At 45.7% G+C, this 20,524-nt stretch overlaps 1 protein-coding gene across 3 annotated transcripts; it reads right to left on the bottom strand.

Moving 5' to 3' along the window:
- Positions 1–628: 628 nt before the first annotated feature.
- CSRP2 (cysteine and glycine rich protein 2) lies at positions 629–20,488 on the bottom strand. 3 transcript variants are annotated; one of them, XM_040233848.1, is made up of 6 exons: positions 20,290–20,488; positions 9,172–9,284; positions 6,342–6,510; positions 2,235–2,364; positions 1,496–1,589; positions 629–936 (listed from the first exon to the last, which is right to left on the bottom strand). In XM_040233848.1, exons 2-6 carry the CDS (start codon positions 9,281–9,283, stop codon positions 860–862), a joined length of 582 nt encoding a protein of 193 aa, XP_040089782.1. In that variant the 5' UTR covers position 9,284; positions 20,290–20,488; the 3' UTR covers positions 629–859. The 3 variants fall into 3 exon arrangements, with proteins under 3 accessions (XP_040089782.1, XP_040089781.1, XP_040089783.1); XM_040233847.1 differs by lacking the exon at positions 20,290–20,488 and adding an exon at positions 19,618–19,743; XM_040233849.1 differs by lacking the exon at positions 20,290–20,488 and adding an exon at positions 13,580–17,571.
- Positions 20,489–20,524: the final 36 nt, after the last annotated feature.

The following is a 20,524-nucleotide window of genomic DNA, read 5'->3' as shown; positions in this document are numbered from 1 at the left end:
TTTCCTGGATTAGTAATTCACCATCTATCAGATGAGAGTGGGGAGTCTTAAAGTCACACTAAGCCTCAGATTCTGTAGTTGTCTATAGGTAGCTGTTTGTAATGACCTAGATAAACACAAAGAATTTCTAAGTGTTTTGATTAATAGTGTGCCCACGCTGGGTCAGTGTGCCTTTCTGAGAAGCTTGTTCAGAAGGGCTTTAAAGGCCTCACTCCTAGAGGTCCTGCTTCTGTGCGGCCTAGGAACCTGCCTTCCAATACTCGGGACTGGTGCAGGCTGTCTAGGAGCCACGTTTTAGGAGACTGCATCCAACAACAGAAGTGCGCCCACTGAGCTTGAGAGGGGCGGGCAGGCAGGAGGTCTGCACTGCTAAATGCCAGCTCTGAGGCACTGGCATGGTGGGCCTGTTGCCTAGCAACCCTCACTTGGGGCACACTTGCCGCTCAGAGAGCCATCTTCTCCAACAGCTGTAATGCAGAGAGTAACCTGGCGAGTCAACCACGTAATGGGGTAGGTAGACGCTCTTTAACCAGTAAAAATGCAGGTGGGGACCCACTGGTTAGTTTTATGCTAGCCAACATCATAGCACTCCTCCAAAAGGCTAACTGAAAGACACTGAATACCCAAATCAAGCTGAAGTTTTATTTAAAATGTAAAAGAAATAGTTCTTGAAATACTGATGAATAAAGTGAAAAGAGATAGTGCTCTCTTCCTACTAGTCAGCCAGCCTATCCAAGTACAAGGCAACATACAGTACTTCAGTACTGTAGAGTTTCACAGTAGTTTAGTGTTAGATTATCTATGCCTAGATTATGTAGAGACTCAGTGTGTGATCTTTCTTGGTTCTGGGTTTGCACCTCTACTGGGCATGAACAAGGGCCCCTGCTCCTTGGCCGTAGCCAAATCCCTTGGGCCCAAAGTTCTTCGCGTAGCATCCTACAAAAAGAAGAGGGAAGAATTAGTGCAAGTCCATTAAGCTTTGCTAGTGTGACACGACTGAAGCGACTTAGCAGCAGCAGCACTGCTTAAGACCCATGTATCAACAAACCTCTGTAAACTATAGAAACCTGCTGCGTATGCCTTACAGTAACTACCTTAAAGCTGCAAATTTAAGTCTTGCGTGTTCTAGTTCCCTAGGTTTAGCTCATGGTCTCAACTGAGTTGCAAGTTGGGACCAGACTAGTTATATATGTGTCTATTACCTTCATATATTCATATGTTTTGCTTAAAATATTTGAGTTGAAAGAAACCTGTTGTCTCATGTAGGGGTGTTTTTAATGGCCGGGAACTTAACTTACTGTGTCCTCAAGAATGTTCTGTGGTTTTCTGTTATCTGTAAGCATCTCTAAATCTTTTCAAATACCCAGTGGCACTATCCCCCACCTTTTCCTCAATTTTAGAGTATTTCCCCCCCCCCCCTGCTGGTGACGTTTCCTTCACTAATAGTCAGTACAGGATATTCGTATGGACAGCAATAACTGAAGTTAAATTATACCTTTACAATAGATTTCACCTTCTTTCTCAGTCAGAGTTGTTGACTCAAGACTCTTCCCACACTTAGCACATCGGAAACAGTTTTTGTGCCAGGGCTGGAAGAGAAGAATGAGCAAGTTTAGGTGCTGGAAGATCAGCCCCACATGGGCTCCTGATTGCTGTGGGTGAGCCCCAACCAGGCTGAGACCAGACCCTCCACATGCTCGGCTGCCTGCAGAGGCACTCAGTTCAAACTTCATCCACAGCAGACACGGAGCGGGAGCTGTGCCACAGAAGGGCCATTTCCCGAAGAGCTATCCGAAGGCTCGCCGCAGGCGCAGTGGACTCCCTGTAAAGACCACCTTCTCTGTGGTTGAGAACACTGCAGCTTAAAGAGGAGACGCGCTCAAGCAACTCTTCCAAACTGCATTAGCATCAGGTACCCTGATGCTTCTTTTCTTGTTTTTTTTTTCCCCTTTCACATTGAAAAACCTGGAGTCCAAGGTTGTTAAAAAGTCTTGCTTTATTCATTAACACCTTCATAAGTGCCCCCCACCATGAAAACAAGTATCTGTTAAACGTAGGTGTGATCCGTCAAACAAGGGGATCACTTCAAAAAATTAATGATTCAGATGGAAATTTGATTAAGAAAAAGTTTAGTTCAAGGCATTTATAAGGCAGAGCGCCTGAGAGGGCCTTGAAGGGTCCTGGGGGGCAGAGGGAGCAGAGAGCCGGCTTCCTAACTCTAGACAGCACCTCACCTTTCCAGCTCCAATGATCTTCTCGGCAGCGTATACGGAATCCCCACATCTGGAACACTTCTCAGCACCTCCGTATTTCTGAGCAAATTTAGAAGTGTTTGGATTTGTTGTTGGCCTGTGAGGTTGAACACTTGTGGAAGGGGGAAAGAAGCAATTAGGTAAGATTTCCCAAAAGGCTCTCAGAAGCCACAAGGCAGACACAACAGAACTCTGGGACGTAACTGCTCTCCTGTCCTTGGCTGGAGGCCTCCACAGGCCAGGACAGGGCAAAGAAGAAAGAAATCTCAGGGGCTAGCCAGTTATTATCTTAATCTATTCATGGGCTCATTATTGTTACCAAAAGTCAGACAAGGCTTAAGTATCTGTCCCTCTGAGTCTAAACTCATCAGAATTCATGGAATCCTCAGCACTAAACACTTAAGCCACCTACCATAGCATGTATGTGCACCCCACATTCATATTATTAGTATTGTTCATATAACATTGGAATTAACAGCTAGCTTCTTCACAAAAAATAGAAAAAATCAGTGGTAGTTTAAGCAGTCAAGTTTCTGCATATAGGCAGAATTATGAAAAGTATGTTTTATGGATTATTTAATTACCCAATATATTGGGGGAAAGTATAAATAAATTACTTTCTTCATGGGAAAATATTTCAGAAAGTTGGCCTATTACTATGTGATCTGTGTATCTTTTACTTTTTCTCTGTATAGAGTGCTGTTTTTGTCACTATTTACAGGTCACTAGAAAAAACCTTATTTTCCTTGTTCTGTAATTTTTTTCCATTCATTATATAGATGCATCTGCACATAGAACACCATTCTGGGCTCTGAACAGATTTAAAGGCTACTCTAAAACCTTACAAACAGGTTGAGCAGATAAGACAACAGTTAGCATTCAGCAAAGGGTAGCTAAGTGTCAGTTTTTCCACCTAGAAAAACAATCTTGTCCTAGTTATATTTTTACTAAGTAACTTACATACATGTTTGAAGTGAAATGTTTACTTTTCTTAAGACAACTTATTCAAACTTCACATGTATTAATATCTTCATCTCCAAGTTTCCTACATTTCCACCTACCTAAATTGTTTCATGCACAGAATTTCTTGAATCATGTTTGATGTGGCCACTGGAAATTTTATTCTAAGCAACAAATACCAATTCACAGTACTAATTCACAGGATTGAACTGTCCGTAAATGGGCATATTTTTAAAACTCCACAACCCACCGTATCTATATAGTGAGGCCTCTTTATCCACAAGTTGTGCATCCACAGATTGATCCAGCCTCAGAATGAAAATATTCAAGAAAAAAAATTCCAGGAAGTTGAAAAAGTAAAACCTGAATTTACCACATACCAGCAAGGAAATGGCAACCCACTCCAGTGTTCTTGCCTGGAGAATCCCAGGGATGGGGGAGCCTGGTGGGCTGCCATCTATGGGGCCGCACAGAGTTGGACACGACTGAAGCGACTTAGCAGCAGCAGCAGCAACGATTTGCATAGGACTTCCATTGTAATAGGTCTTAAGAGTCATCAAGAGGTGACTTAAAAGTGCCTGGGAGGCTATGTGTAGGTGACGTGCAAATACTACACCATTTCGTGTAAGATCTGAGCATTCTCGGGTTTTAGTATCCGTAAGGGAGCTGGAACCAATCCCCTGCAGATACCAAAGGACATCCCCACCTACTTTGTGATCTTTAAAAGCTATTTACAATATCCAACACTTGTAGTTACGTGTTCTCCAAGAAAAATTTCCAGATCTGCTAGTCCTACTGAGAAGAATTTGATATGAATTATCTTCTACCTTCCTTCCAACAACCTCGGAAGGGAAAGTCGCTTAGTCGTGTCCGACTCTTTGCAACCCCATGGAATGTGACCCACCTCTGTTCATGGGATTCTCCAGGCAAGAATACTGGACTGGGTTGCCATGCTCTTCTCCAGGGGATTTTCCTGACTCAGGGATCAAACCTGGGTCTCCCACATTGCAGGAAGTTTTTTTTTTTTTTTTTTACCATCTGAGTCACCAGGGAACTAACAACCTCAGAAGGTATGGTTAGTCGTTACCTTGAATGTCAGATGACGAAACATGGGCTTATGTGTTGAATAACCTGCTGAAGGGCCAGAGTATTAGTAAATTGGTGAGCCTGAACTAAAAAAATGCAGGTCTGCCCAATGAACTGGAGAAGGCAATGGCACCCCACTCCAGCACTCTTGCCTGGAAAATCCCGTGGATGGAGGAGCCTGGTGGGCCGCAGTCCATGGGGTCGCTAAGAGTTGGACACGACTGAGTGACTTCCCTTTCACTTTTCACTTTCATGCATTGGAGAAGGAAATGGCAACCCACTCCAGTGTTCTTGCCTGGAGAATCCCAGGGACGGGGGAGCCTGGTGGGCTGCCGTCTATGGGGCTGCAAAGAGTCGGACACGACTGACGCGACTTCGCAGCAGCAGCCCAATGAACACGTCCCTGCCCCGAGCGCTGCCCCGTCAAGAAATTCTCCCGGAGCTGTGTGTGCCCACACCTGTTGCGCTGACCACGTGGGGGCCTTCCAGACCACAGGTGCTCCCAGAGTGCAGTCACTGAGAGAGGCTTCCAGAAAAGGAAGGCCTACATCTGGTCCTGCTGGATGTATGGCATAGGGCCAGGCTAACACAGGGAAGAGGGGAGGGCACAGATAACACAGGCCAGCTTGGAGCGTCGGCCAGTTACTGGAGGATGTGGGAAGAGCAGACACAGAGGAGGGGCCCCTGGTCCTTGCGGCTTTACCACTGTGGCCACAGACACTGACTCACTTTGGGGTCATAGATGAGCTCTGTTTAGGGGGCAGCTGGACAGATCTGTGCTTGAAATAAAATCTTGGGGAACAAGAGTGGATTTTAACAAGTTGGAAAAGAGCAGAACAAGAACAGTGAGCGTTAACGAAGTCAGGTAAGCTGGCCTTCAAGTGACGGCACGCAGCAGTGAATGAGTCAGTCCTGGTACCACTGACGCCCAGCAAGGCACCATGGTTCAGAGAGGAGCAGAAACGAGAGAGGTGGGCTTTGATGCAGAAAGGAGCACAGGTTTGCAGCCAAGAGGACAAATGTTCAGGTCCTGGCTCTGCTACTTATCTGTGTGAACTGAGCCTTAGTGCCCTGCCTATAAAACAGGGACAAAGTATCTAAACTCAGAGTTACTACGAAGATTATACAGAATGAACATAAATGTTCAGCAGACATTATTTCAGGCATACCACAATGCCTTGTGCTTAAGATGATAAGCTTTGGAGTTACACTGTTCCGGGCTCTACAGTTAACTAGCAGTGTGACTTTAGGCAAATCACTTAATTCTGTCTTACTTTGTTCCTGAGTGAAATGGGAAGCCCTACTTTACAGGACTGTGAGAAGTATATGAGTTACCATATATCATTGCATAGTGTCCATTCTAGGGCACAATTCACGGCCTTGTCCGAGGGAAAGGCCATCTTACAGGATTAGTACACCACTTTGGGCTTCTTCAGTATAAAAACTGATGTGAAAAATATGACGTTCAATTGAAGGAATTATTGGGTCAACAGTAGGAATAAGTTTCATGTGAAGAAATCAGTCTCAACACGAATCACTAAAATTTAGTGGATTTATTAGCACTTGGCTCACTTGGGTACTGACACCTTTAATAGCAACTCATAGAATCAAACACAGGAAATAATTTCCAGTTTTAAGTAAGCTAAAGAAAAGTCATTTCTTGGTGAGGAGGCATTCTAGCATGGAGGGAGTGACTGAGGAATTGTCGCCGTCTGTGTTAACTGTGCAGGAGAAACACATCTGATTGCGACAATATTTGACATCTTTGAAGTGCTGTGGAAGTGGCCCTTGCTTTTGAGAATATCATGACTCCTTGATACACCTCAGAATGCTATAAACCAGGACTGGAAATCACTAGAATAATCAATAGAACTTTGCCAGGTTCAAAACTGTCCATTATTTCAAGCTGAAAGAACAGCAGTAAATCTGAGTCATTGTCTTTGATTATTTTAAGCTAAAAAAATGGAAACTCCCAGGTTCCGCTGCTCATCAAGCCACGTGAATCACCACTGCTCCTTTCTGCCGGTCAGAGTCCTGACTCACCTCTCGGGCTTGATGCCCAGCCTCTCGCCCCGGTCCATGTTGAGTGTGCCTGCGCCCTGGCCGTACCCGTAGCCTTTTGGCCCGTACTTCTTTCCGTAGCAGGATTTGCAGTAGACCTCGTCATCATGAATTGCCACTGTGGTACTATCTAAATTCTTCCTGCAAACCACTGAGGGGGAAAAAGTTAGACTTAAAAAATGTGCCAAAGATGCCTTTTTCCTTAGAACAGTGATAGCGCTGAGACAAAACTTTGAAGAGGGAAAGGACAGGCTCTCATTCCTACTTCATTCTCTGCTTCCCAAAAGCCACCGGACGGCCTCTGGACTGCTCAGTTATCTGTGAGAACGATCTGCCTTCCTCCACCTATATGATGGTTTGCATTAGAAATACATTAGAATGTTAACATCCTGAAGCCTGAAACTTTGTGGCAGGATCTGCCTCCCAGGCAGGACGGAGAGAGGTTGCAGAGGTGACTGTGATAAGGTGCACAAAAGCACCAGAGCTAGCGCTTTGTGCCCAGGCCTTTGCTCCTAGCCCTCAACACTCAGTCTTCATCCCCTTCATCCAAGTATTGTTAAAGAACAAAAGGGCAGGAATCCCTTGGCAGGGGGCGGGGGCTGCCTCTGCAGCTCCTCCTCCCCGCAAAGCACCTCCTGGGATGAAAACAGTTTTAAAATCCAGAATTCTAGTTTTCATCACTAGTCTGGAAGGGAAAAAAACAGTCTTCTCGCATCTCACCACCAGCTTCTCCAGCAGTGATAAGTAACGTCTGAAAATCGTCAAGTGGTTTCAAGTCTCCCTTCAGTCCCCAAAGGGGAACACATTCTTTCTTGATGGATTTCTTACCACAAGACATTTCCACGTACCCCACTTCATAAAACTGCCAAATGTCATCAGGTTTTATCCAGACATTATTTCACTTTCTAAAACTGCAATTAAGCTGGAGAAAAAAACAAACTGTGAGAAAGCTCACTGGTAGCACAACTGGGCAGCAGGAAAGCCCGCCCTGGAGCGATAGAGGAGGGGGTCCCCCCCTTTAAAGGAGAGATGGAAAGAGGAGGGATAGAGGGGCAGGGAGACGTGACCAGCTGGCTGCTTCAGAGCAGAGCTGGGTGGTGAAGTCTCTGTTTTCTTAGACTGAGGTCTTCTCTGGTAGAAAAGAATGACATCATCCTCTTTGAACCTTGATGCTGAGGCTCAAGTACTGACATACGTATGTCTGCCTAAAGATAGAGTGAACCTAAAATTGTACACTGCTGAAGAACAAACACCCTTCACAGAATACATAGAAAAAAAACTGTTTAAACACGTATCTATGAACCAGAACAAGTTTAAATATATGAAATTTTTACTACAGAACCACCCCCTCCCCCTACGGCCTCATCTGCATTCTATGCAGTAAAATTTGAGGTCTCCAAACTACTGTAAATTATTTCCTTAAAAGGCTTTAGTCAGCAGAGGCAAATATTAAGAAAGAGTAATAAAAATGACCAGTAATGACCTTGACATTGAATAAACACTGGCTTGATTATGGTGTAGACATCATGGCTTAACCTAGAGGAAGCTAAGAACAATTTTTCAAGTATTTGCATTTTCTTTGTTCTTATGCTCTCTCGGTACAAAGCTGTGGAAAAATTAGGTTCCTTTAAAAGAAAATTAACTTCTAAGGGAAGAAATGGTTAAACCAAATCTGAGAAATGCTAGCTGCTATGGAGGCGTACAGAGTAAACACTCATATGCCGTGTTTGTATTCTTTGTAGCTGCGACTCTGTCGTCTGTCTCTGGCCGCCTGCAAAGCAGCTGCTGTATAAAAAGGTCCAGATGCCTTCGGCGCTGGTGCCTAGAAGGAAAAGGATGACTAAACTTTGTGAGGGAAGCTCTTTCTGATTATTCCTTAGTGTAACTGATTTTTTTAAAAAAACATACAGAACTCCTCTAACAGTAGTTTTCACTGCACAGTACTCTAGAGATGGCAGATAAGCTGCACGGATGGGGGGGTTCCTCATGTGACAAGTCCTTCATTAAAGAAAATGTCATATGAGTCAAGCTGATTAACGTTGAGCTTTCTGAAGCAGCTACTCTCCTGTTCTAAGACGGAAGACTTGGTGGTCCTCAGAAGGAGTCTGCAGCGTGGTGGGTGGGGGGCTTCTCTCCTATCCTCTCTTTCTCCTTATCAGGTACTGCTCCTCCGTGGAACAGTCGGGCATGTGCTGTTTCACGGGCTACTTCCTGTCTCCATCAGACACTCTGCTCATTCTCCATCCAGAAACAACAGGAATTCCCCACAAACTCTATGGCATTCTCATTCCCTTAGTTCCTTTCCCTCAAATTTAGGACATCAATACCAAGAGAGAACTGTAAATATTCCCTATCAGTGAAGTCAGGATCTGAGCTTCTAGACATGTGAATTTCAACAACCAACATGGTGAGACACCGGCCAGTAGGTTTCAGAGAGGAGGAGCTCAGCCAGGACGAGAAAGCCAGAGCGCACGGGGATTGGAGCCAAGCCCCGGGGATGTGCCAGGGACTGTGCTGGGCGCCAAACCACAGACACCCGCGCGCTCTGGGTGCAGCAGGGGAGACAGACGTGACAACTGATACCGTGCATGGAGTTATCATGCACGAATGGAGGGGAAGTGCTGTGGGGACGCAGGGCTGAGTGTCTGGCTCGCCGTCCTTGCTGGGAGGCTGGGCGCACGCACTGTCCGGGAGGACAGGCAGGCGGAAACCACTGGGACTGCTGGTGTCAGCTTTGTTAACAGAAGCAGCCTCTTCCCGAAGGAGGTGAATGGGAGCTCCCACGCGCGAGTCTGAGCTCAGGGAGACTCACTGCACAGAAAGCAGCAGCGGTGGAAGCTCCGGCCGTCGCACTGCACCTCCTCGGCGTGGTACACGGTCCTCCCACAGGCCCCGCACTTGTTGCCGCCTCCCCAGACAGGCATCCTGTGGAAGAGAGCATCTTTAGGACAGGCCCCTACCCGACGAGATGCCGCACAGGTTCCCCGGAGGGCTGTTTAGACACGGGGGACAGCGTTCATTTCTCCTGACCACACCTTTCAAAGACATAACCTCATCTTACCTCCCAAATTACAGCTCTTTCACTAAGAAACGGGGTTGTCACAAACAGGTTTTTTTCCTGCTACAGGACAAAGGACGAGGCAACAGTGCAGGCCGCCAGGCACAAAACAAACCGCCACCCGCATCCACAGGCTTTCAGAAAGCAGTGTAGGGAGCGGAAAGGCAGACACCGCCACCAGCGCAGCCAGCTGTAATGAACTGTTTGAAAACTCAGCTGAGGGGCAGAGCTTGTTGCTGCATGTTTACTTCACTGTAACACTGCCAAACTCTTAACCATTTAACATACACAAGCTATGACACACTTTCTAGGGAGGAAGCAAGTGCTGAGTGGCCCGGCAACATTAAGCTGTGTATCTTCTGTAAAGTTACAGGAGGTCACAGCATAAATAGTTGTCTATCTGACCAGCACAACTGCATGGGTGGAGCCTGGCTGTAACCACAGCAGACCTCCATCCAGATGCCGACCATATCAGCTGCTGTGCCTCACTAATCCCAGTGTCCTCCGGTCCAGCCAACAGCTGGCTGTTCCTCTCTGATGGGCCTGGCCATCCATACAAAATATGTTGCCCAGTCCCCTTCCTAGTGAAGTGAATTGCTTGTTGAGTGTGTCAGAGAAACCTCTTAAGTAGTGTGGCCTGATGGGGCTTCCCAGGTGACTCAGTGATAAAGAATCCACCTGCCAAAGCAAGAGACTCCGGAGACCTGGGTTCGATCCCTGGGTCAGGAAGATCCCCTGGGGGAGGAAATGGTAACCCACTCCAGTATTCTTGCCTGGGCAGTCCCATGGACAGAGGAGCCTGGCAGCGTCGCACAGAGTCAGACACGACTGAGCACGCACGCAGTGTGTCTTGTGAGGTGGTAGAGCAGCTGGAAGTTGAAATCCTCAGCTGTCTTGCTATGATGTGGGGCAGCGTGTTCTCGTCTCTCTCTCAATGAGTTGGTCTACTTGGACCCAGTTTAAAATGCCTAGTTCTGAATGGCCAGCCTGCTTGAGTGCCTTTGCCAGTTACAGTTGTCCTGTAAAGACAGCATGTTATGTCAGCCCTGCAGTACCTACAACACAGTATCTAAAAACACAGTATAAGAATCCCTTTGGCTTCCACCGTCATTTCCAGACTTCCCTTCAGTCAGTGGCGTTTGCAGCCCGTCTGTTGCGTCCCCTTGGATGAGCGGCTGGCCTCTGTAGGAAGTATTCATAGCTGGCTAAGAAAGCTGGGACATCCTGACTAACTCAAATCTAGCTAGAAAAAGAAGAGACAGGGACAGCCTCTTAAGCAAAACGCTGAAGAATCTTCAGTCTTAAGATTAAAAAGGAGGGTGGAGAAAATTCCCATTCCACTTACCATCCTACACCATTTAGACCATCCAGAACACGAGGCTTCCTGGACATTGAGATGAGGTCTTTCCACAAGAAAGCCTGACAGAACTAATCACCGTGTTGGGCACCCTGCTGGTACCCAGCTTTCTCTGGCCCCTCTTCTGGGAATACTTTCCCCAGATTCTCTCCAGGGAAGCAGCCATCTCTTTCTTGGCACATGTGCTTTAAGAGACTTACTAAGATGCAGTTTCCTGGAGACAGTCCATGGTGCTTGCTACCAATTCAAGACAACATGCAGGTAAGCGTTTAGAAACCTTTCCCCAGTTTTATGCCACAACGGTCAAGAGCATAACCAGTGGACTCATCTTGTCGGGCAGAGGACAGTCACAGTCAGCTCTATTTGGAAATTGAAGAGAACAGTCCTTTACCACAGACGGTTTGAGAAGCACTGGGTTAGAGGGGTTTGACTCTACCCTCCACTCCAGGGTTGGACATGCGACTCATCATACCGGTCAGATCACTGCATCCCCTGTGGTGACTGGTTCAGGACCAGGCACAGGACCCCAGGCCAGTTCAATGGAAGTGAAACCTGGTCTTTGGTTTACAATTAACTGGGCAAATGCAGGAGGGGCGTTGCTAGCAGCTGTCTGCAAGAAAACTTAAGAATGAAGCCAGTATGGAGGAAAACAGAGAAACTAGATGCTTTTCAGCTTCACCTCACTGTATCCCATGCTCTTCACTTATATGAGCCAATAAATTCCCTTTGGGAGATAGAGCCCCTGGTCCCAGAAATAAACAGCAGCAGCAACAAAGAGACACACCAAGGCCTGACTGATGGGACCAGTTATCACTATACTGTTGTCCTCAACTTGCAGAAAGCCTATTCCCTTGTTCAGACAGGAACAGATTAATTCCTGGGGTCCACGCATGTTACCAGGCTCCTGTGAAGGCATCGTATAGGATCGATACCCAGCACCAATGGGATGTATCTGCATAGGAGTTTAGCAGTTGCATAAACCTCTCATTCCCGTCCCTGCAGACAGGTGCTCCATTGTTTAAATCCACAGTGAAACCTGAGCCCGGCTGCAGAACTTGACACAGAACTTGGCTCCAACAGCCTGCCCTGGCTTAAGCTCGGAGCCGAGTTAATGTAATGACCTTGCCCCATGGCTCCAAAGTTACCTGCATTCTGGAATGCTCACAGATACAACAGACATCTGCTGGAAGTAACCCCATGATTCTGAGGAATCCAAACACCAAAGCCAGACTTGTAGGTAATGAATGCTGTAGTGACTTAAAATCGGATCCCAAACATCAACAGCCTAGCTGGCTTTTAAAATGCATTATCGTCTCAAGGCCCTTCTCATCACATTCGAAAGTGTCATGGTACCGCCGACCGGTATCATATTTACTTTGGAGCAATCACCTGTCAGGAGCCGGGCTTCTATCAAGACTAACACTGTTCCGGGTTTTCTTTGAATAGCATTTAAAAATACATCAAAACTAACTCATCACTCTATGTTTCTCCCTACTGTAGAGCAACTCAGGACTTTTAAAAAAGGAAGAATATCCTCCCTTTTCTTATGCAATTCAGGGTTACTTAAATTCACTTCTTGTAAGTTAAGTCTGATTCCTACCGTACACGCTGTGCCAGTCAAATGTTAAGTAGTCATCTTGTGGGGAGATACCTATCCAATAGCCATTCAGCTTAGCATTTTAAGAACTTCTTCCTTTGAGGGTGGGGACCACAGTTCTGTCTTCCAACCACATCATCTACCAGAGTATTTGGCTTATGTTAAAATACTTAATTTCTGTTGTTTTAAAAGAATCCTTCCGTTTTCAATTTGCACACTTCCCGATTCGATCTTACGAAGACAGCGGTAGCACTGCCCTACTTTTCTCCGTCACATTCTTGGATTCTCAGCACAATTTCCAAATCATTAGCTTTTTAAAAGGTGCACTCAGCTTAAAGGCTTTGCTCACGGTTTCTGAATAACGCTCTCTGTGGGCCAGGCTAATAGGGCATCCTCAGAGAGATCCAGTTGGGTTTATGTTTATTGGTTAAGCTGGAGAGTGGGTAGCTGGGTGTTTCTTATGTTATTCTCTGTTTTGTATGTCTGAAATATTTTGTAATGGAAGGAAAGAAGGAGGGAAAAGAAGGAAGGGAAAGATGAAGGAAAACATTGATTTAGACAGACCTGAGTTAATTTCACTATTATAATGGTGGTACAATCTTTGACTTTCTTATCTGCAAAAGAAAGGGGGAAGGTAACCCTCTCTACCTCACAGAGATATTATGAAGATAAAACACAAATACATAAATTTCTTGGCAGATATCCAGTAACTGGCAGCTTGAGGATGGGGGAGGATCTCATACTGTCCATCCTGCCAGTAGTCTTCCTAGAGGAAACCCCCTGACCAGCACCCATAGGACACAGCTCAGAGCAACAGCCAGTAAAGAAAAAAGTTACCTGATCAGTCCCTCACAAACCTTCTTCTGGGGCATTACAATGCACCACAAATAAATGACAGTTGGCACTCGTGGGGACTCTGAAATGAAGTTCGAGTTTACACCTTTTGGGTGTACCCTTCTGCACATGTGCTAAGTTTGGCAGAGGGAAACGGGACCATCTTTCATTTCTGTCACTCTTGGCACTGCTATGCATATATTAAAACACACACATACACACCCAAAGCTTCATTTTCCTACAAGCCCCTGGCTGCTCCACAACAGCTGACATTAATCACAGCAGGCTGGATTTGCACCGAGCTGTCTGCATGCCTTTCCCTCATCCTGTGCATTAATTTACAGAATGGTAAGAAAATCCCACGTTACACACACCTTGCAAAAGAGGCCACACTTGGGCTAATTCAGGTTTTTCGTCTTGTTCTTTGGTTCTCATTACCAGAAAGAGTTCCAGCACTAGGATTTATCCACTGTGCTCGATAAAAATAAACTTGATTTTCATCCAAACACCTATGTGCAGTTTCTCTTTGCTGCTTCTCGCTAGTCTAAAGGCACCACACCCAGAATCCATAACACTTAGCCCAAGAAGAAACTTACTGTCTAAATCTGAGTCACCTTGTGGTAAAGTTAGCTCATTCTCTAGATGGCCAGTGGCCACAGGGATCATTCTCCCCACCTGAGCTGCGCTAACTGCCTTATTTTAGGATCTGAATGATGCAAACCCATGAATTTCAAGTCTCCATGTCACCACTTGCAATTTAAGTTAATTGCTCTGATGCCGAGTCAATTGTTCATAAACCTAGATTCTAAATGCTTCCAGAAGATCTGCCATTTTACGACTCCATGCAGGTCTTTGTTATTATACTAGAATCTTTGTTATCATACTGTGATAACTTCCCAAGAGGAGAATCTACTATAAACCAGTTTCATTTTGAGCCACATCCAGACAGGGTCACTTGTTAAAGAATATGTAACTGTCCCCAATTACAGTGGTTTTTAGAGAGGCCAGAGTTTGAGAGCTGTAAATAATTGGAAATTAAGCTTCACAAGCATTCATGTATGAATGCCCATCCTACAATTTTCTTCTTCGACCCAGACTACCTTCTTATTAGTCTATGTCCCTTATCTGAGTGAGACTGCACCTGAGCGACAGGCTCTGTGTTCCATTGGGTATCTTCTACCAAAGGCAGATCCTCAAGCTAGCCTTCAGGAGAGCTCAGCCTCAGGGTGAACTAAGAAAATGGAATTTGGAGTCAACAGTCTCACTTCCCTCATATGCAAAATGAGGACAGCAGTGCCTTTCATATAGAGTTGTTAAGAGAATCAGATGAGAAAATGTCCTTCTAGTCAGCATCTAATTATTGGTAGCCTTTACCATTGGTATTTAGCCATGTTCAGTCTTTGTTATCAATACTCATCTCTTACCCATCTCAGAGTCCATCCATTCCTTCATTATACCCCTAATCTCTCTAAAACATCAGGAAAGCTGACTTCCCTCCCTCATCCAGTTAACTCCTGACTTCATTTCTGACTCTCGAGTAATTCTTCCAGCACAGGAGCAGCTGACAAAGTCTGGAACGCTGCACTGTTTATGCAGCTCTCCTGCAGACCTATTAACTCAGCATCCTACAAGCCTCATCCTGGGTCGGGAGCGGAGGACAAAAGGGTAAAGGAAGAGTGTCAGTTTCTCAGGGAGTTCTACTTTGGTGGTAGAGGTATATAAACAAGTAACAGCAAAGTAATATAACCCAAAGCCCAGATGAATGTAGAAAGGGTATGGGAAGTCTACTGATAGAGGGATGCCAGGATAGTTTCATCTTGTTCACTGATAGGGGTTCCTGCAACTATGTTGAAAAAAGATTCCGGAGATCAGTCAAGGTTCTGAATTCAAGATTATTATTTAATGTCTGCCATAGAAATCGCAGTGCACATGCCACCTCTACGTCATTCCTGGAGGAAGAGAAAGTGTGGGACTCAGAATCAGACACTTGTAAGCTTGAAAGTCGATGATTAGCTCTGCTATCTTAACCAAGTTCCTGACCCCTGAGCCTCTATGTCTTCAGCTACAACTTGGAAATGGATGAGCAGTCTCTCATAGGATGACTGTTAAGGATTTAACGAGATATTAATAATATTCGTAAAGTTTCTGGCAGAGAGCCCGTGCTCCATAAACGTGAGCCTCCTTTTCCTTCAGGAGCATCAGCGGGCCTGAAATATGGTTACCAAATGTTCCGGGGTTAAGTGACTTGCTCAGATCAGTGACCTCCAAAGATGCAAATCTAGGTTCAACCACTCATGTCTGACTCCAGAACCACAAGCTGTCCCCCAAACTCTAGTATCTGATTTAAGGGTGGAGAACATTCAGATCACTGGAGCATGAACTGTAACTTACACCCAGGAACGCCTTCCGTTCTACCAGTGTCTTCAGCCAACTGGCAGTTAGTAAGTGTCCTCTCTGCTAATCTCACACCCAAACGGCTGCTCTCAATCAAAAACTACTCTCCCACTCCTTGGTGCTCCCCAAGTCCATCCTCCTCCTGAGGGAACCTCCCCTCTGTCTAACAAGCACCCCTATGTTCACCTCACGCTCACCATTCATTACTAATTCTATATCTTGTTGCCGCTCATGTCTTCAATCCGGAGGACAGCAAAATCCTTGACACAGATTTGGAAACTAGCTGCCAAATCACCCATTAGAATACACCTACGCTCTCAACTCGGTCACTCTGAGCTCCGTCTGCGAGACCTCTATCTGTCCATAATCTGTGCAAACGACAAGATATTTAATTACTCAGACAATTTAATGTTTGCGTGGTTTTTATATACAGTCAGACTGAGATCGATCTGCCAAGACTACTGTTTATTTGCCAAAAGATCTTAGGTTGGTTATCTGATCCACCCATTTTCTCATTTTAAAAATGGAGATACTGCTTATTTATATCATAAGGCAGTTTTGAGATTGGACGATACTTGTAAAGCACTTAGAGTAATGTCTGCCATGTGATAAGTAACAATAATTAGAAATAGTTATTTCTAACTATTCTAAAGGTTGGGGCTTCCCAGGTGGTAAAGAACCCGCCTGCCAGTGTAGAAGATGCAGGGAACACAGGTTCAGTCCCTGGGTGGGGAAGACTCCCTGGAGAAGGGAATGGCCACCCACTCCAGTGTTCTTGCCCGGAAAATCCCACGGACAGAGGAGTCTAGTGGGGTCACAAAGAGCTGGACGCGACTGAGTAAGAAAAATCAGTCAAATGTAAAGCTTACTATACTTATGTTAAGTAGTTTACTTATTATATTACTTAATCCTTGTAACAGCTGAGGATTATCAGTATCCTCATTGTATGAGTGGGAAAGCTGAAGCATAGATTATTAAGTGGCTTATAACTGTAAAACCCAAACTTACCAATTCAACTTCAAAATACCAATGAAATTCAAATAGACTGTATTCAGTTTATTTGACTGATGTTTCACTAAAAGTAAACCACTGCTAGCAACACAAAACAGCAGTGACTGACATGGGCCTATTAGTACAAGTTCTTTTTTTTTTTTAATTTTTTTAGATTTATTATTTTTATTAAAAAGAATTTTCATTGGAGTATAATTGGTTTACAATGTTGTATTACTTTCTGCTGTAGAACAAAGTGAATTAGTCATAGATGTATATATACAGACAGATATATCTCCTCCCCCTCCCACCTCTCTAGGTCCAGAGCACCCAGCTGAGCTCCCTGTGCTATATAGCAGCTTCCCACTAGCTATCTGTTTGATACACGGTAGTGTATATATGTCAATGCTACACTCTCAACAAGTTCTCTTTAAATTGGCTGTTTTCTGCCCTGCTGTGGGAAGAGTGAGGATTTGACTCTGTTTTTCTCTTCTGGAAAAGAAGCCACGATGAAACCTTACTGGGAAGACATCCGGCGGAAATGCCTTCATCGGTATGTGCCGTCTTCTTGTTAGTCAAGAACAATTAGCAGTGTTGGCACAATGAGATGAGCAACAAAGGAACCTGATGTCCTTTGCGAATGGTTTACAATACACATCTTTTGGTTCTTCCTCTAAGACTTACATTAAAATGTTCAACAATCAGAACTTGTGCCTGGCTCCTCCACAATCCATTTTGAGAAAACTCCTGTAAGTCAAGGTTCTTAACCTGAGGTCCACAGATTCCCTGAAATTCGGGGGATTGGTGAACTTAGTACCATGTACTTTATTTTATGTACTTAAAAAGTTTGAGAATGGGTCCAGAGGCTTCACTAGACTGCCAGTTCCATGACACAAAAAAGTTAGGTAGTACCATCCTAAGTTATCGAGACCCCAGATGCAGGGAACCCCATCCAAGAGAACACAAGGGATGCCAGGCAGTACCAGCCCAGGAAATGACACAGTTGAGGAAACCTGCAAAAGAGAAGAAAGCTGACCTCCAAGCAAGGCCCAGGCAATACTGTCCAAGTCAGCACTCCCAGAAAAGGCTTTCGCTGATAGCCATTTCCCCCTGTGTTCAACAAAGTACAGAATGGCATGCCTTCTGAGAACCCCTGCAAGGGAAGTGCTATCACACGCATTTTATAAGATGGAGTAACAGACCCAAGAGTAAACTAACTTGCCTAAGGTCATCAAAGCAGTGGTGCTGAAGCTGGGATCTGCATTTGGGCCCAACTGGTCAGTCCTGTCCTTCTCACCATGCTATGCTTCCTCTCCTGCAGTGGGCGTGTTCACCCCGCTCATCTGATTTACCTGATTTTTGACAGAGAAGAAAAATTAGAGGCCCAGATCTCCACATTCAGTGGCACTGAGGTTTCTCAAGCTCTTCATCTATTACTGCCAACCTTTACTCTATGCCATCACTCTTGCTGTTTTAATGTAAAATAAGAGTTTCCTCAAAATCCAAGTGAGTTGGCGGTTTCATCAGGACAGACCTCCAAAGGGTATGGCTTTCAGCTCAGTATTTGACACATACCAGTATCAGTCAGTATTTGTGAATACATTTAGAGGAATCCATTAAAAAACTCAAGATAGAAACTAGCTCCAAGCTGCTAATACTTACATGGCTTGAGTCCAATTAAATCTTTGTTCTCTATAATTGCAATCTTACTCAAACTTTCATTCATTAATTCAGCTAACCAGTACTGGTTCTGGTCCAATAGTGTTTAAGATGCCCAAGCAAAGTTCTGTGAATTTCAAAGACTCGTGAGATGCAGACCCTGTCTCTACCTAACTTCACTCTGAAAGAGAAAAGGAAACTAGAATTCAGAGTAGAAAGAACCTTGAGAAATACTGGTAAAGTATCAGAGGCAATCAATTTTAGAGGGCAGTGACCAATGAGATAGTGGGGGGAGACCACAGAGGACTTAATATTTGTTCTAGTTTGGTATGCAGTTTTTAAAGTGTGTCTTAAATACATACAGTTTTAAAGTATGTCAGTCTGTTACCTTCTGAGATAGTCTGTGGGGTGTGTTTCTCTCTAAATACTCCACTTCTCACCTAATACTTTCTCAGTGAATTCTTTCTGAGATGAGGCATCAAGAACCTGAGTTTCGTTAAGTCCTGAGACTAGTAACTAAGGCCCTCCCACCCTGGTGGAGATGGAATAGTGATGTTGACTGCCCCCTCCCCCCGCCTCGCCCCCAACTTCAATAGACTAAGGCTTGGACTCTGTTGACCTCTGTCCCAATTCTATGCTGAATTCTCCTTTGCTCAAGCCCCCTCATGAATATGCATGTGCCCTTAGTTTAAAACTTCCCCAGTTTTGCTCTTGGGGAGACACTTTTGCTGTTGGGGAGACAATGCTTTAGGAAAGTATTCTCCTTCCTTGCTACAAGTAACAATAAACCTTCTTTATTTCTCTCTCTCTCACACACACAGACACACACACAGAGTATGTGAAATTTACCCTTTTAGAATCTATTGCCCAGCTTCTCTCTCTCACACACACACACAGTATGTGAAATTTACCCTTTTAGAACCTATTGCCCAGCTCTTTCCCGAAAATGAGTCAAATTATAGCCAACTCTGTGGCTGTCCTATTTGAATTCTTGGCATTTTTATAAGCAGAGCTTTAAAACAGGTTAATTAGAAAAGTTAAGAATTATAGAGGCCATTTTTACTCCCCGAGTTAAAAAATTACCCAAAATAAAAAGTATTTATAAAATGAAAGTGAAAAACAAGTCTGCTCTCTGGTCCGCGAATAAAGCAGCTTAAACATTTTGAGTAACCATTTAAACAGATACCGTTCTACAAAAGTCCAGGCTGGGAGGTGGGGGTGGGGCAGACGTGGGTGTCTCCTGACTCAGAAAAGCCCCCTCCCCCCTCCCCCTGGGGGCTGCCTACGTGGAGTTTTGGAACCGCGGTTGTGATTTTCAGAACCTGTTGCAGAATTTACAACTAAGCATTCTTGCTTTCCCGGTTTGTACCTGAATTGTAGAAAGTTCCGGAAAAAGCTGGGACTGATCGACATGACGTTTCACTCCTGTTCCTTCAACATTTAAGGTTCGGCGCTCGGTGGGCAGAGGCCGCCGAACAACAGGGCTACAGGAGCTCTGTACCGCAACAGAGGAAGCATTCCGGGTTCAACCAGCTGTGGGAGCCCCCTGCTCACCCCCAGGGCTCCGAACCAGCCCCTGGGAAGGTCGGCCTCAGCGCACACACACTCGGGGCACAGGAGACCCCAGGACTCGGATTCCGCCCTCCCCTCCGCGGAGAGAGAATGCGCCTCTGGAGGAGCGGGCCCAAGACTACTAAAAGGCGGATTAGCAGCCACGCGAAACTCTCGACCCTACCTCTCTCTCCCGGAAAAACCGGTATGGAGATAACACACCATTATTTCTCTGCCCAGGGGACCCGGGATACGAGAGCAAGGCTCGGGCGCCCGCGGGGACCAGGGCAGGTGTGTGGAGGGGGATGGTGGGGACCGGGGCGCAGGAGTGAGGAGGCTGAAGGGGGTACCAAATGGGGATCGCCATGGGAACATCAGAGGAGGTGGGAGGGGGCGCCCGCAGGGCGGCCTGAGGATTCCGGGGGGCTTAGGGGAAACCCCACCCCCAGGATCGGCGGAACACCCCCATCGCCTTACTCAGGTTACTCACTCAAATCGGAAGGGGGACCACGCTGGGCGCTTGAGAACAGGTCACAGAAACGGCGGCGGGAGTCTGGCGATCCGGCGGGGAGCGCGGATACCTTTTAAAGCCCCCGTGGGCGTGGCCCCTGTGCACCCCGCCCCCACCCCGGTGCGCCCCGCCCCCGCCTCACCGGTACCTCTTAAAATATAGTGGGTGTGGCCTATGTGATCCCCGCCCCCGTTCGCGGCGCCCCGCCCCGCCT

The sequence above is a fragment of the Oryx dammah genome, unplaced genomic scaffold (genome assembly GCF_014754425.2).
Source record: "Oryx dammah isolate SB20612 unplaced genomic scaffold, SCBI_Odam_1.1 HiC_scaffold_29, whole genome shotgun sequence".
NCBI lineage: Eukaryota > Metazoa > Chordata > Mammalia > Artiodactyla > Bovidae > Oryx > Oryx dammah.
This window is presented reverse-complemented; position numbering and strand designations above follow the sequence as displayed.